Source organism: Acartia tonsa, chromosome 7 (assembly GCF_053477335.1).
Source record: "Acartia tonsa isolate MP-2025a chromosome 7, ASM5347733v1, whole genome shotgun sequence".
Taxonomy (NCBI): domain Eukaryota; kingdom Metazoa; phylum Arthropoda; class Copepoda; order Calanoida; family Acartiidae; genus Acartia; species Acartia tonsa.
In genome coordinates this window covers 22,579,501-22,597,819 of record NC_137266.1, presented here as the reverse complement: position 1 = coordinate 22,597,819, position 18,319 = coordinate 22,579,501, and the positions used below count along the sequence as shown (strand labels likewise).

Here is an 18,319-nt window from a genome sequence, read left to right as displayed (position 1 = left end):
AAAATTGCTTTTTTTATAACTATTTTAATAGTTCCAATAGGGCATTAAGTGCTCTTTGCCTTAGTTTGTTAAAAAATTAGATCACCATGTACATTTGTTATGTAAACTACATTCATACCGTTAAACTAAAGTATTTTTTGGCCCTGGCCTAAGCACATTTAATTAACATATCTGCGGACGACACTCTAAATATATTTCAGCAAGGGACCAAACTTGTATATCATTCCTTTTTTATAACAAAACTTGGGTTTAGTCCCTTTCGTGGCAACGCCTCTTAAGGGGCGTTTCATCGTTTTGGTTAGGGTAGGTGATCGCCCCTTTTGAAGCATCTCTGAAAAGGAGAACTCAACAAATTTATTAGTTATTGAAATCTAAAGCTTAATACAAAAAAACGGGATAATATGCTAAGCTGTCATAAAGATAAAATATTTTCATGTGATGAAAAATGTGAAAGATTTTTGTAACAAATATCTGAATTTAACGAGCACATTTTAAAGCTATATAACTTACAATATTCCTTCTATTTATGGTGCAAATAACCCCCCCCAAAAAAAAAAAAAAAAAAATATTTTAAATTTTTCTGCTTTTAGGTTTGGTTAGGTTACTAACTAGTATTGCCTCATGGAATTAAAGTTAAAGACGGACAGACAAAGTAAATTATGGAGTAGCATCATTATTATTTAGGAAGGAATGGGGGTGTGGGGTTGATAATAAGTGGCCCATTAAGCTATTAGAGGGATCATACCCTATAACTTGTTGTCATTCATCAAATTGAAAAACACCCTCATACACAAATACACATTCAATTCATAGAATATAAAAACAACAAGGTTGACAACATCCATAAACGAATGAAAACTCTTGTAGGGTGTCACTACTCAATAAGCAGAATATTAACTTTTAAGTCAAAAAAAATTATATACATATAAATGTGATGTAAAATTGCCTACATAAATGGTACTTTTTATGGACATACTCACATTTTTAGAACATAATTATAGAAATTTTTTGCATTCAATATTGTACCATGTTGTTCTAGGAATCAATGCTCCAGAAATCAAAAGAAAATGATAATTATATCATACAAATGATAGTGTCAAAAAGTTAAAATCAGCATGTTTAAGATGGACCTACGGACTTTCTTGTAACTCTTATATAGTTGCTACGCGTTCTAAATCGTACCAAAATACTACAGGAATCATCATCCAAAGTTTGAAATCTATAGGATAAATCTAACATGCCTGAATTAACGAAAAAATTTCACTGTTACGTACTGTCTTACAGCCTCTAATTAGAGAAAAGCTTCGCTTAAAAAATTCATACACTTGCGAAGTTGTAAATAGTTTGAAAATATTTTGAATCAATCCATCTAATTCTCCTCTCTAGCCCCCCTATCCCAATATATTTCTGCCTACTTTAAAATCCCCCTTGCCCCCATCTTAACTTTTTGCGAACAAGCCAAAGAGAAATAAAATCTACAACGTAAAAAGAATTTTTATTTTTAAGAATTACAAAAATGCTGGTATACAAAAAGAAAGGCTTCTGGGGGCGTAGCTGATAGTGTATTCATATGGAAATGGAAAATTTTAAATTTTAAAATCTTGTCTATGCTAAAAAAGTTGCACTTTGAACAGTAGGGAAAAAGATAAAATGTGAAATGTAATGTATATATCATGTTGTTGTTTGTTTTCTTTCATTTATACAGATAAATATTCGATGCTGTGGTATTAACCCTTACAGATCGGGCCCCAATTCCCACCTTATCAGATCAGAGGGGGGCTCTAAGAGCCCCCCACCCCTTTATCTCGGCTCCTGTTACAGATAAAGACGTAAATTTTTTTTTGTGGTAGTTCATGTGTATTTTTAGAGGAAATACTTTTTCTAGTCCTAGCGGTCAGACCGCTCCTTAGCCGCTTTTTAGCGGCCGGCCGCTAAATTTTAAAACAGCTGTAGAGCGGCCAATTTTGCAGCTAGGATAACCAAATTTTAGGACGAACTTTAATTTTTTATAACCAAAAAAATTACTTTTTCTGATCATCGCCGAAAAACAGCAAATAACGCCCCGATCTGTAAGGGTTAAGATATGCCTGTATATGGACCAAGACATTCCATTATTTTTAATTCTTAAGGGAGAATGCCTGGGTGTATATATACAAACATAACATACTAAAGGATTCCTATGACAACAAGGTACAATATTATGAGAAGCTTCTCTATCATCAAGTCCAAAAATGTAAATATGTTTTTTTAACATTATCCTGAAAAGAAATTTTGCAACAACTTTATATACATTTTTTTCTTAGACTTATAAATCAATATTCTGATTTTTAAGTTCTGACACTCTTATAATGCTCGTTTTTCCTATCGTCTGATTTTAGAGCTTCGCTTTTTGGATTTTGCTATCCTTATATTGGGTTCAATTTAAACATGAGGAAAAATATCCATGTTCCAGTATGTATGTATATATTATAATTTATTCTTGTAAAACATATCCATGTTCCAGTATGTATGTATATATTATAATTTATTCTTGTAAAACATATCCATGTTCCAGTATGTATGTATATATTATAATTTATTCTTGTAAAACATATCCATGTTCCAGTATGTATGTATATATTATAATTTATTCTTGTAAAACATGACTAAAATGAAATATTTGATAGATCTCCATGTTGCTAACAAATAAAGCTCTATGTACATTCTACAATACTTATATGCTTAAGTTTTTTACAGAGCATAAATCATAAAACAGGGATGATAGTGTCTATAGGTAGCGCAGCAAAAACAAACTTTTTATTTGATATTTTGTAGAGAACGGTTAGCTATTTAGAAATTTTACAATCAATTAAATAGAATCATGTTGCTGCACTTACCATGGACAAATTTTTCTTGTTTATTTTTGTCGAAACAAATGAAAGTTTTGGACGGTTTAACTATCTAAGAAAATTTTACAATACATTAATAAAACAAGCGGCTACGCCCCTAGCATCTAAGAACTCTGAATGACAGAAAAAAAATATCTTTAAACCACCATCCAAAAGACTTTAATCTGAAAACTAAATAGCTTAAAACCATCACAGGACCTATATCAAGCATACCTAAAATAGAGAACACAATCGGTTAAGTAGTTATCGAGATCTTAAGCTTCAGACAAAAATAACCTTACTACTTTATATAATAGGAGGATAATTTTGCTTAGTTTATCATGGAATAGTTATTTCTTGCATCGTATTATAAACGGCTTTCCGCGGATATAGAATGTACAATTATAAGATTAAAACTATTTTTTAGCCCCGAGGTGCCAAAGGCACCGGCTAAAAAAACTAGTTTTAATCTTATGATTGTACATTTTTATATTCGTAGAAAGCTGGATATAATACGATGCTAGACATAGTTTTTTCGTATGGATGAGAACCGGTTCCTATCCACCGGATTCGAATGAATACGAGAAAAAATACTCTTGTTTTCTTTTGTGGAAACAAATGACAACATAATCTTTATTTAAATCATTACATAAAGCTTTCTTTCTTCTAATTAAAATTCGCATATTTTGGGAAATTTTTGGCTTGCTGCCTTTTTTAAGAATTTAAAATAATTTGACATATACATTTTTGCATTTATTAACTAAATTTCTTTATTTCTTAAAAAGCACAGCTACTAGATTAATTTTAGAGCATCTACGGCCCCAGAGGCCTCTAGGAGCTTTTAATATAAAGGGAGAAGTCGCACTCCATGTCAATTTTAGTTTTTAAAAGCAAAAAATGTAATATACATATTTTTATAAGGGTTAATACTTTTAGAGGCGATTCCTCTTGGAACTTTTATATAAAGGTTTAAGTGTAAGGAGTTAGAAAGAGTATTATATCTTTTAAAAAAAATATATTCTAAATTTTATTTGAATTATATTCAAGGAGGATATAATTGCCCATGTTTAAAGCTTTAAGTAAAGAAAAACATTAGAAAAAATTAAATTGAAAAATAGTTGGTTTAAAATCTGCCTTCAGTAAACATGTTCAATGGCACATGAATTGAATTATGGTTCTGGGTATGTGCGAGTTGCGGAGATAAAGGGATAATTAACTCGCCATATGTATGTAGCGCAGTTACTCTATAACTAGGATTTGTTATTGTTTGTCAGACCGAACTCCTAAGTTAAACTTCACATTTCTTTTATCTACTAATTAAGAAATGTAGCATCTGCTCGTTGATGGGGAGTTTATGGGTTCGTAACTGCTGCTGCTATGTCAGATTCGAAAAAATATAGCAAGATTAGTGGAAATGCCTTGGCCCAAAAGTAGATGAAACTCATCACATTGCAATATTAGTACTTTCAATTAAAGGTCGTGGAATCAATGGGTTGGTTGTTTGTAATATTTGGAGATTTTATTCTAGTATAGAACCATAATCAAAATAAAGTGTGGAAAAGAAATATTGATAGGTTTCAGAAAGAAAAAGATATGCAATGCATCTAAATCATACTTAATGAATCAATGCATTTTTTTGAAAATTTCCATTTTTGTCAATTTACCCATCCATACATGCTTTGTATGTCCTATTTAAACATTGAATATGTATTTGTTTTGGTTGGTACATTAAAGTAAAAGAATAGAGGGGACACGAACTATAAGTATTGAAACTCTACATACGAGGCGTGGAACCCTTTGCTGAATTACAATTGAGTCTTGAGTCTGAATATCAGCTATTAGTGTTGGAAATATTAACATAGCCAAAAGAGCAGAAAGAAATTAGCTAGCAGACGGAAAAGGTCTCCACCACTTGGGCTAGGTAGTTGTCTGGGTTATACATCTATACCAATACATATTTTGTTGGTACAATATTGTGTATGTGTATGTTTTTGCTATTGTTTTCATCTCATACCCACATTTTTAGCATTTTTTGTCGAAAATAGTGACAATTTTTCTATACAGAAAATTGAAAAAAAAACTATAGATTTATTACCTTAGATAGCCAATAAGATTAAATGGCCCATCCAACTTGTAGTCACTTTTTATTTAGTCCAATGTGGCTTATTCCATAATAAAATATTTAATACAATATGAATTCCCTTTAGAAACCTTCAAATTCAACTATTTATAGTTGACTTATTAAATGGATGAATCGAAAAAAAATAGACTCATTTTCCTAACCAATAATGTGGTCGAATTGTTCCTACAATGCCCCTTATTAGAGTAGTAATAAATTTAATTTATATCTCTATTTCAGATATTTTTTCATTTAGATATTACTACCAGAAACCATTATCTACTATTTAACTATTATTGTCAACAAAATTAAAGCACAAATGCTATACCATTCGTTTTTTAATTTTTTTCAGAAGACATATCACTTTCCTTTTTTGTTGGATAAGTGTGGGTGGGGTTTGTGTAGAAAAGAGATGCTACCAAAAAAGTTTATGGCACGAAAAACAATATCGTGTGCGCACATAGTTTCGGAGATAGAATTATATCTTTTTTTAAATTGGAATTTGAAGTTTATGGGGGAAGATATATCAAATACTAGATTTCTTTGCATAAAATATTGTACCTTAGAATTAGATGAATAGGAAATCATCTCATAATCATATAAAAAAAATTTAAAATTTAAATTTTTAATTGACATACATACTTTCTGGCAACGACTACAGATCTGCTACTCTTTCTAAATAGTGGCTAACTCTTACATGAATCATCCTACAAAGTTTAAAATCAATGGGACAATTCTAATGCCTAAATAGCAATAACAGCTATCTGTTAGACACGGACTTATGGACCGAACAATATTAAAAAACCTACGCTTTTAAAAACTTTATGGTTCTTAGAAAAAGTTAAAATATTACCAAATATGGATTTTGTCAATCTAGTAGCTATCTAAACCTTCACTCATTTCTCAGATAGAGAATAATAGTTATTTATCGCATCGTATTATAAACAGCTTTCCGCGGATATAAAAATGTACATACAATTATAAGATTAGAACCAGTTTCTTTAGCCCCGAGATGCGGATAGCACGGGCTAACAACATTGGTTTAAATATCATGATTGTACATTTTTTTATTCGTAGAAAACTGGATATAACACGATGCTAGACATAATTTTTCAGTATGGCTTAAAACTGGTTCTAATCCAGCTGATATTAATATGTTTCAAAGCGATACTGAAAAATAATTTCTCTAAAAAAATTTGTTGCATTAAAAAAGATTTACATATAGTCAAAAGAGTAATTGATATTATTTTAAAATTTAAAATATTTGGAAAATATTCAGCTTTTAAGTCTTCGATATTTATTGATGTTGTCATCCTTGTTTTTGATAAATGACTTAATTTTTATTATAATACCTAATTTCTTTTTTTTTATTTCAGGCGTACCTGCTCTACAAGCTAAAGGTAAATTTTAATATTTTGTAATCGATATATCATTACTTGAATGTTCATGTATGCTCGCAGCTGGCTAGTATAACGATACTTCCTATCCATCTTAACCCTCTTTCCAATAATATTTTAAAGTTTTGCCAGGCCTATGTTTTCGGCGATTTTTTCAGTAAATTAGATCTTTATAGGTGACGGGTTTTTTACATCTACAAGAAACTCTGCTGTAAAAAAATGCAATTGTAGCATTAGCAAAAATGCAGTTTTTTTCGAGGTCATTTAAATGCTATGTTGATAATATTTCACAAAAAAGAGAGAAAAATATCCTTTTTATTATAAAAACAAATGCTCAATTTTTTCTATACTAATATGATATAAATGTCGTATAAGTTTAATATGCTATCATAGTTATATATTCATTAAAATTCTATTGAATAATACAAGGATTACAACATCCATAAAAGGTAAATAAATTAGTTGAACATTAGAACAAGAGAAATTTAAAAAAATAGGTAAAGCATTTTGTTACATTTTTAAAAAGTCTAAACAAAAATTATAACATGCATAAAATAAATAGGGCTATCCTGTAGGATCTGACATACGGACATATGGACGGACCAAATCATAGAACAGGTTTGTCAGTACAATTCTGTTTTGTTGTTCACACATAAATTTGCCTCCGAAGGTCAAGTTAAATCTGTATCAAGGCAGGGATCTAAGGGGATAAGACAATGGTCGATAAAATGATGTACATCACCAATTATGATACACAAAATTACCCCTTTACTATAAGTGGTTGAAATATTTGGTTACTCAACTTAATGATTAAGCTAACGAGTAATAAAACGTCATTATAAAACTTTGGGGACTAGTAAAATAAACAGCCCAATGTCCCCTCTCTCCCTGGTATCTAAGGCATTAAGAATGCAGTAGCGAGCACTTTATGGGGAGCAAGGACACATGTGATCATATGCAGCGCAGCAATTATTAGATAAACCCAGTTTACATATTGTTGGTATGTTGTCTATAGTGATAATATGATCATTAAATTTATATAACCCATTGAGGGATAGAGCATTGGGCGGTAAATTACACTAGTACCAAAAATTTATCTTATTCTTTGAATCAAAAACTTTTGTTACTTTTATTGAATTTTTATTTGTTGGTTCCAAACTATAAGTATCCAAACTTTCCAACCAATATTTTTAATGATGAAGTGATAATTTTGTTAGCATTATTATGGATTTAAATGAATTCATCGTCCATCGACTGATTCCTGGATTTAATCACAAAATTTTTGAACTATTATAGTATTGACAAGAAAAACTCCATTATCATTTATTAACCTAATTAAATAAGCAAAGCATATTAAAGAGGCGGATATTTATAGTTATAGAGTAGCCACGGTGCCCATAAATATAAAGAATGCATTTATAAAAATCTTACGCAATATTTACTGTATGATAATAGTATATGCATGTAATTTATTCAGTTTTTCACCAGTTTTATTTTTGTTTATTTTCAACACACAATTTTAGTGACTTATATCCAAGGCTCGGCAGCCGCGACTAAGCCTGAAATTTAAACCCGTTTGGAAGCTTTGGAAATATTTTGAAAAGAGGAATTGATACATTTTAGTGTGAGGTTTAGTTTCAAAATTGTAAATTTACCTGAGGCTTACAGGTGGCTGCCGCGCGACTGTCGAGCACTGCTATATCAACTCTTTAGCACCCTGCTGAAGTTAGTAGAACATCCCCCTAAATCTCACAGTTCCTACACCCTCTTGATTTTGATTTTAAGGTGGTGTTTCAACCCACAAGAGGAAGTAAAAATTTTGGAAACGCTTCTTTAACCCCCCCTCCTCCTTCTAGCAAAACCATGTGCACGCCACTAGATAGGATATGTGTTTTAATATTGGTTACTTTTGGAAGTAATCTTGGCAAAAAAATGAATATCATTCCAAACTTACTTTTACCCCCTTTTCTACTATTTTTAGAAAAATAATGAAAAAAGTTTATCAATTCATTAGATTTTATAATTATTTTTATGACATCTTAGAATGGAAACAAGGACGAATATGTAAAAAGTAGAGGGATTTATAGGGATAAGACAATAGCTTATAAATTAAAGTGCAAATGAGGATACACAAAATTAACCCTCAATGAACCAACCACTCAAAATCCAATAAAGGTTCCCAAAGCTTGTTAAGCCAACGAATAAGAAAACGCTATTATAAAACTTTGGGGACTATTGTAATAACAGCCCAATTCCAGGGCCTTTATACAGCTTCAATAAAAATCGTTAGCAGTTAGTGAGATCATAAGAGACAAAATGACAGATAGATAGAACTTCCTCTACTAAAGTACATCCTATGCATCAAAACTCTAAAAGTGTTTATGGTGATTACCTATGCCTGTTTCTTGGCCGAGGAATTCATTCATCCTATCTATAATACAAAGTAGAACGATGTCTGTCCGTCTGTCTGTCCGTCCGTCCGTCTGTCTGTCCGTCCGTCCCTTAAGATCTCGGTAACCACTGAACCGATCGGATTCTACTCTTGAGGGTATATACCTATTGGTCCTGTGGTGGTTTTAAGCTATTTTCTTGGGGGTGGGACACCCCTAACCCCCCAAAAATAAAAAAAATCCTCCCCCCCAATTTTTTTTTTTTTTTTTTTTTGATAAAGTATAGTTTGAAGATGATGAGGAATAATTATAATTATTATTTTTTGATGATGTATAATTATAATATGATGAGGATGAAGATCCATCACATGTACTACATTTATTTTTTAATTACCTCTTGGGGCAAAGCCCCTAGAGGCTAGGGGCGAAGCCGCTAGTTCTTAATAATTGACATTGTAGCATAAACAACAACTTTAATGTCTTTTGGTATGACACGATTTAGGGGTCATTGGACAAAGTGTCTCAAAAATCAGCCATGTGACGTCATAAAATTGAAGGATTATTTATCTCTTTTTTAGTGGTTTTCTTTTCCACTTCTCCTCTCATCTCCCTCATGACGTCACAATTTATTGAGACACTTTGTCCAGTTACGATTTTGGGTTCAGATTCTAACCCATCACCTTCCCAACAAATGAAAAAAGGAATTTATACTATTATTAATTTTATTTAGCTATCAGGGGGTTAAAAGTAAAAAGTAGGGACACTTTAAAGTTAGGGGAAATATTAAAAGTTTTGTTTAGGTCGCAAAAATATTTTCTGCAATATTTTAGGATTTATACAGAGAAAATTTACTTTTTTTTCATACTTGCATTTAAAGTAAGAGTTAAAAATCATATTATTTACTAGATATCTATGTATTAATTTTAAAAGCTTGTTTTAACACTCTTCTATTGCCATATTAAAACATTTTGTAACGCCAGTTCCAAGAATATTAAGGGGTTCAAACCCCGGGGTGAACAGACAACCAACCCTTTAATTTCACGACCTTTGTCTGGAAATCCAAACTCTGCATGGCATAGAGTTGCGCCTGTTTTAAGACCAAGGCATTGATCTTACTAGCAGTGCGGTCGAGACTCGTACCTGACAGCAAGCAGACGCGTTACGATAATGCTGAAGTCGCGGTTTTATATAAACAGTACTGCAAAGTAAATTCTGTTAATAAACATCTATTTTTTTAGGAAAATGAGCTACAGCAGCCGTTGATGCCGGGAAAACCCGAAACTCCCCCACCCTCCACCTCCTCTACACACATTACTACTCAAGCACCACATCTCCCCTCTCCGGCGCAAACCCTATACTCCACCTCCCACACCTCCTCGCCCCGCCTCCCGCAGTCACCCCCGCCCTCCCCACCGACCTCAGAGTCACCCCTTCCTCAAAGCTCGCCAAGTTCACTAGCCTCCTCTTCAGGTAAGCTCCATGAAGGGGTGGATAGGGATAGGTATTATGGAAAAGATAGGTACTATTACTTTCGTTTTTACTAGCGGGTAAGCATCACCTGAGGTAGGGGTGTAAGTCTCTTCCCCCCCTCCCCCTCCACTTTCATTTTAGAAAAATATTATGTTGGGGTCATTTTTTTAGGGTTGATTTCGCTTTCCTAAAATGGTTTATTTTGCTTTCTAATTTTAGACATAATAATTCTTATTTAAATATATTAAATTTACATACTTACTTACAGTTTAATCTCCTTAATTACTTATTTATTCTCAATATATTATTTTTTCAGCCATTAATTTTGAAGAATAAGTGTGCCTGTTCTTTAAAATGTTTTTTGTTGTTGTTATGTTTTGTTTCTGCAACTTACTTATCATACTCTAGGACGGGGATTGGGATTCTAAAAAAATGTAGTACAAGACACAAAAAGATTTCTTACAAAATCAAGATATTTGAAATAAGAATGTTGGCACTGATTTTATAAAACGGATTGACAAAAAGTTTTCAGAAAGCATGCTATTTGTCCTGGTAAGGTTTTGGTCTATTTTTTAGGGATTGGGGTCGTGGCAATGAAACCATAATAAGTATTTTCCCTTTAGGAATAAGAAAAGCTTGTGGGAAGTGTGGATTTATTTCATAATATGTATCACTTTTTAAACTCTTATTTTCATCCTTTTTAAACATCATAAACATAATGTCTTATTTTTAAATTCAAAATCAGAAAGCGTTGAAAAACATATTCACAGCAGTATAACAGTGCATAAGAAATTACATTGATTTTTCAGCAAAAAAAGATAATTTTTAAGTCTAATGGTTGATTGTTTGTTTATATTGGTGTGCCTTTAAATTATGCTTCTCTTGAATGTAATCTTCCTGTTTTTTTTTCCAGATAGTGGAGCATTTGAATACAACCATTCTCCACGTGACTGTCATGGCGCATTTGACCCCAGTGCAACAGCTGTTCAATCAAGAGATAAATATGAAACAGCTGTTCAACAACGTAACCAATATGGATCAGCAGTTCAGTCGCGTGAGCAGTTTGGATCAGCTGTACAGTCATGTGACCAATATGGAACAGCTGTTCAGTCATGTGACCAACTTAAAACACCTGATCATGGGAAACAAGAAGAATCTGGGAGTGACATTCTTGACACGCTATCAGATTCGTCTGGAGATAACATGGAGGAAGATTTTGTTGATGATCCTTTACAAGAATTAGGTACATGTATTATTTTGATAGTGCAACTACTCTATAATTAAAATCATGTCAGTTTGCCTTTGAATCTGTATGTGATAGTAGAAGTAACATTGGCTAAAAGGTTAGGTTTTTTTATGGCAGCCTTAAGCATTTTTTTAGTTTAGAAGGTTGTCTGTTCAACTTTCGCAACAACTAGTTTAGGTAAAACGTTTTAATTTTAACCAAAACTGTGTCCTAGCTAATTAAATTAATTGAATGTCATGCAATCAAAGTTTTGGATGTAAGTTGATATTATAAACTATTTCCAAGGCATTAATCGGCATAACCTCATCAAATAGGACCATAAAAATAATGAATAATAAGGCATAAAGTGTATTGCTGTGCATTTTTCGTTTATGCTGTTTATTTTCAGAGCTTGCAACAGATACAGCAGTTTCTAGCTTCTATGATCCTGATATTAGGTTAGTTTATTATTAAGTGTATGACAATGACAGAAAAATTAATCCCCCCCCCCCCCCCCCCAACCCATCATCAAAAGGAAAAATTTAAGTTCTAATTGTCTTTGCTTTTAAGTATTATAAGCAATTTTTCTCTATCGTTTGTTTATTTCTCTATATTATCTCAACATTGTGTCTTATAGTCCTAGGAATCACTGTTTCAAAAATGAATATTTCTGAATTTTTCCAAAATATTAAAAATATTGTTTATTTTGTCTTTATAAAGTAAAATGTTTTGACTTAAAAGCCCAATATATAAAATATATAAACACAAAAAGATATTCTAAATAACTCAGTATTCTTTAAATTTAAAATGACATTCTTTATTTCCCCCTTCTGGTTTATGGAATAATGATTCCAAAGACAACAAAGTACAATTTTAGAAGCAAAGATTCTCTATCACAGTATGCCTTTAAACAGTATACAGTTTTGTACAAAAAAAAATTACATACAATATTGTGAAGACTAATCCATTTATATTCAGATAATTAAGCTCACATTCTCAACAAGTAATAATGTTCGTTTGTCCTACGTTTCAGGCTTCGCTTATATGGATGTTGTCATCCTTGTATCTATAATAAACAGAATTAAAACAGGGGACAATAAAACATAATTCTACATCCATTAGTTACAAATTACTTAATGCAGAAATTAACATTTTGGAGAGATTGATTAATTTTCTGTTGTTCAATCCCTGAAACTGGGAATCCAATCATTGTAAAATACTCAACATTCCATTGTAAAAGTTTTAACCATACCCTGCTAAGATTTTGTGCTGTTATTATGTCAACATAACACTGAAAAGTTGATTAGTTAGTTTAATTATTAGTTCTAATCCTAATAAGTTTGATTTATCGAATTTTCTATACAGTAGTTTTCTTGTCTGAAGCTTTAGATCTTAGAGAAGGCTGGTCTGACTGAGTTAAGCTTTTTCAAGACGCCTCATATATACCTTATGGTGGTCTTAGTCTATTTCATTTCTTATTTTAGCGCCCCTGGAATGTAGGGCAGAAGCCACTAGTTATTTCATCCATGACCACTTTACTAAATGCCGATTTGATTAATGCAAGTCAATAAAATTAATCAATGTTTGTGCGTGCAATAAAAATTCAAATGCTCTGCTACCAAATTTGTTGAAAACATATTAAATCAATGCAAAGTATGTTCCATAAAATTAAAACTCCCTTTTAAAATGAAATAAAAGTCTGCTGTATAATACATATATACAAATATTTGCTACCTTAAAACAATAACAATTATAGCCAAAACAAGGATGACAACATCCATAAAAGCGAAGCACTGAAATGGTAGGACAAACAAACATTAACACTTGTATAGTGTCAGAACTGAATAATCAGAATATAAATGTATAAGATTCGAAGCAAAATTGTAAGTAAAGTTGTTGAAAAACTGCTTGATACAGGATAATGTTTATGGACATACTTACATTTTTAGAACTTGATTATAGAGTTGCTTCGCTTATAATATTGTACTTTGTTGTCCTAGGAATTAGTATACCAAAAATCAGATCAAACGGATAATTAGATCACATAAAGATTTTGGAATCATCATGCAAAGTTTGAAATCGATAGGACAATTCTAACATGCCTAAATTAACGAATAAAAGCTATCTATCTCGGACGTACGGACGGACGGACGGACCGACCCTAATTATAGAAAAGCTTCGCTTTTAAAAAGCGCAACATCAACAAGCTTTTTTAATCAATGTACGTATGAATAGTCTTTCAATAAGTGGTGGCAGGTATTGATATTAAATCAGTGACTAATTTATATTTGTTAAATATAATTTTAATTTTAGTTTTCTAAAAACAATTTATGGTTTTTTGGGGGGAGGGGTGATTTATTTCAATGGGCTATTTCCAGGGTTCGGAAGCCGCGCCTCAGCCGCGCATAATCCTCAGTTTTAAACCTGCTTGTGAGCAGAAAAAGAAATTTTTGAAAGAAGGATTGTCTACTAAAGAGACAGTTTTATACATCCAGCTAAATTTTATAGTGATAAAATGACGATTTCACTGAGGCTTACACGCGGCTTCCGATCCCTGGCTATTTCGAAGATCTTTATAGGCACTATAAAGATCTTTGCTAATTTCGCTTGCGAAGGTTTAGGAACCCGACCCAAAAATATTAATACATATCTTTGAAAAGCAGAACCACATCGATTCAGCGGTTAGCAAAAAACCTTGGCTACATAAAGAAGACAGACTTAAACACAGATAAAAGACATCCTGTTACTTTTAAATAAAGATAATGTTGGCAAATAAAATATCGGGTTTAAATACTTTTTGAGTTTCTTCAGGGAAGCTTTTTGAAAGTCACGGAAGTTAAAAAGGTCCAATTTAATGTTAAAGGATTATTTTAAGGAATGAAAAGTCTTTTGTGTAAAAGATGTCTCAAATATCAAAACTTTAAAGGCCTGTGACAGGTTATAGACTTATGACAATAGAGTACTAATTAATTGGTTTGAGTTATAGATCTTTTCTAATGGCCTATTTAGTTTAATTGCAGGCATATTAGAGTTAATTTTTCAAAATGATTATAATTATTTACAATTATTTTGACATTTTTTAATAAAGAACAGTGAAGTATTATACAGAATGAATAAATATTACTTGGCAGTTTAGAAAAGTGTTTTAAAATTACATTTTTTGAATAATGGTTTTGTAGGTTAATTGGTTAATTAAGTTGGTTAATTTTAAGCTTTTTTTTATAGATTTAGGAAGTTTATCATAATGCTCTAATGTATAATTATAGTAAAGTTCAGAGACAGTGGGACATTGACTAAAACATCATATTGATCTTTATTTACAAAACAATGCTCTATATCTATTCTATCTATTTTTGTAGCAAAGTTGCAACAAAAGCGGATTGAAATTATCAAATTTCCTTCCTAGATAGTAGCGAAGCTAATCTATGATTAATATATTATCAAATCTGCAAATAAAGTCATTTAATTATTAGGCTTTTTTTATTTTTCATCTTTCCATGGTTTTCCTGTATTCGCACTTTATAATTCTTTACTTATATCTTTTCTTTTAAAAATTTTGAGTTTGTTTCTGCTAGCTACTTATTAATATAGCTATCCTAGTTTTTTCTATAAGCTGATTATATTAATATACTAATATTACATAATGTATATTCATTTACAGTAAACAAGGACAATTATGCTTATAAGTAGCGCAGTAACAACTAGCTATTGTCTTTTAAACAAAACATTTCCCAAAAATCAATTAAATGTCTTATTTTTTATTTGTATGTTTTATATATTTTACATTATTTGCGACAAAACATGGATCAAAAGGGATAAGACAATTGCCGATAAATTTAGGTACATCCCCAATATGATACACAACATTACCCCTTCTCTAGATTGAAATTAGCGGTTGAAACGTTTGAACAATCAATTTAAATAACCAACCAATCAAAATTCACGAAAGTCCCTACAGTTGTTAAGCCTACAAATAAGAAAACGTTATTAAAACTTTGGGTACTACTGTTATGAATAGCACATTGCCCCCTCTCTCTCTCTTAAATGTTCATGAAATATTAAATTTTTAGATTGAGCATTTATCTTGAATCCAACCAAATGCCTCCAGAGTCTGAAATCAACAACTTCATAAAATCAGAAAAATCTTCGAGTCAAGCCAACGAAAAATCCTCCAGTGACAAGAGCAAAAATACAGATAAAGTTAAAGATACATCTGATGCTAAAAAGGATGATCAAAGTGATAACACTGCAATTAAAAATGATAATAGTAAAGTACCTAAAAGTGAGAAAAAATCAAATGCAAAGGAGAAAGATGATTTGAAAATCAATGCTCAAGCAAAAGACAATGTAAAAAAGGTGAATATCTTTGATTGTTTCGTGGCTACTCTAGAATTAAGTAATTTTTTGTAGTTTCGCCTCCAGTTTTGTTAGCCCAGGCATACTTTTAATCTTGCATTTTTTTTATTTTAATTACCGCGGAAAGCTGTCTATAATACGGTGCGATAAATAACTATTCCAACTTTTTGAAGATTTTTATTGATGCGCTACTTGCGAATATTTTTTTCTTGTAAATATTCCAATATCAAAATATGCATCACAAACTCTTATATTAATTTCAGCATATTAATCAACAGTATGCATAGAAAACGCATCAATTTACGTTTATAAATCATCTAGACGAAAGTCAGTTTCTCTAGTTTTTAAAAATCCTAGTTTGACAGTAGATTTTTTCAAATCTAGTCTATTAGAGAATAGTCAAAGTGGTTGGGATTATATGACTTTGTAAACATGTAGAATTAATGCAGATTTTTAATTAATTTTGGCAGTGCAATTTACCACTGAATATTAATTCTCATTTCATTGAAAAGGGAAAGTCTTTGATACTAAAATGTAAGTTGTATTATCAACAAAATAGCGGCTACGTCTCTAGATTGCTTTGGGGGCGCTTCAACATTGGGTCAACATTTGATTTTCAATTATATTTTTCAATTCAATTTTTTTTAAATGATTGGGTTGCTTGACCAAAATCTTGTGATAGCTAAAAACCTTTCCAGGGATAATAAGAAGCTTCGCTCTAAGTAGAGCCATATTGGTTCAGCGGTTAGCGAGATCTTTCGGTAAAAACTCACAGATACGTAGACAAACACACATCAAGTTACTTTTTATATGGATGGTTAGTTTCAATACTACAATAGGATCTTAAAGATAAGGGTCGAGCAGTCAAATGCTATCAATCAAACAATAATATTCAAAACTATATAAGGTTAAATCATTACAGTGTTAAAAAGTAAAAAAAAAATTAAGAACAGATTTACATTATAGAGAAATCTCTTTGCTAAAATGAACTAAATTTTGATAATATTTTACAAAATTTAAAGTGCTATTGATCTTGCCAAAAAGTAGGCAAAATTTGCGTATTAATAATGTCTGTCTGGGTATGATTTTTAAGCATTTCTATCCTTTTTTTTTTATTTTTGAGTTTATTTACATGTTTTTTTATCTTTTTGAAGATTTTCGCAAAATGTATTGCATAAGGAAACCATCAGAATCTTAAAATATTTTAAATTATAAATTCAGTGGCTCTGTATTCGAAGATTTAAAAAGGAAGAAATCAGTTCAGTAGTTAGTTATTATAATCTTATGCTTTAGAAATAAAAATCTTACTGCTTTATATAATAGAACTAGCGGTTGCAACTCTAGCATCTAGGAGATTTGCACAAGTACAAACAAACCATCCCAAGAGTTATGTCAAAAAATTTAATAGCCAAAAACCATACGGGAACTTAAGAAGAATCTTCTATAAAATAAAGAATCCAATCGGTTCAGTGTTACTGAAAACTTAAGTTTCAGTCAAAACAAAACCTTACTACTATAACTTATAGAACTAGCGGGTGCTCTGCTAACATCAGTAGGATTTACATTAAGAAGTAGCTAGTTAGCAGAAAAATAGCAAAACACCTTCCCAAGAGTTAAATCTAAAACTAAAATAGCCTAAAACCATACAGGGACCTAGGAAATCTTTTATAAAACAGGTCTTAAAAGGGATGCATTGTTGTTTAAAAACTGTGCCAGATCTAATTTGATTTTGACAAATGACCTTGGTATAAAAAGATTCCTGGTTTTCAAGGAGTTTTTATTCAACACCACTAAAATGATTGAAAGATCCAGCTCTGGAATGCTTTCTCCCTCCCTCACATCAAGTGCCCCTAGAGGCCTCTAGCGGGTCTATCCACAATAAACAATAAAGATATAGTAATTTTTAGAGTGTGCAATTATTGGCAAGCCATATGCAAATTCGCAATATCCATTTCAGTATGTATATGGCAAATTAAAGTGCAGAGACTCAAAAATAATTTTTTTATAGGTATACTGCTAATGTACAAAAAAATATAAAATTAATTAAGGCATGCAAATGGATAATAAATCAATGACCCTACCCCCTACCCCAATTACCCTTTATGTAAAAAAAGTTTGAACTGTTAGTTTCCTTAAAATATCAAAACAAGTTTATAAATTTTTGTACCTATACAGTATGATTAGCAGAGTATTGTCTTTTCAAACTTGGAAGCTGCACTAGTTTAAAATATGTTATATCCTTGTTGTGTACAAGAAATGTGTAATTATGAAATTGAGTTGGAAATTGGCCAAAACAACAACAAGATACATTTATGGGTGGATAGAGACATTCATTATAGCAAAACAATAATATTAAAAACAAATTATTAGCTTTTTTAAAAGTTAAAATTTTTTATCTTATATCCTATGATATAAGTATTAGGTAATTTAATTTTGGGATACTTTTCATAGCTCTGTGGGGGTGTTTTAGTCTTTATTATTTCTAAATAAAATCT

At 31.2% G+C, this 18,319-nt stretch overlaps 1 protein-coding gene across 1 annotated transcript in view; it reads left to right on the top strand.

The window, feature by feature from the left end:
- The window catches only part of LOC145324455 (uncharacterized), an 84,217-nt gene that overhangs the window by 34,142 nt on the left and 31,756 nt on the right, over nucleotides 1-18,319 (top strand). The window contains exons 8-12 of the mRNA XM_080167042.1: nucleotides 6,363-6,386; nucleotides 10,012-10,243; nucleotides 11,157-11,486; nucleotides 11,878-11,926; nucleotides 15,539-15,824. Of these exons, the coding sequence (XP_080023168.1) occupies nucleotides 6,363-6,386; nucleotides 10,012-10,243; nucleotides 11,157-11,486; nucleotides 11,878-11,926; nucleotides 15,539-15,824 (921 nt within the window). The remainder of the gene's footprint in view (nucleotides 1-6,362; nucleotides 6,387-10,011; nucleotides 10,244-11,156; nucleotides 11,487-11,877; nucleotides 11,927-15,538; nucleotides 15,825-18,319) is intronic.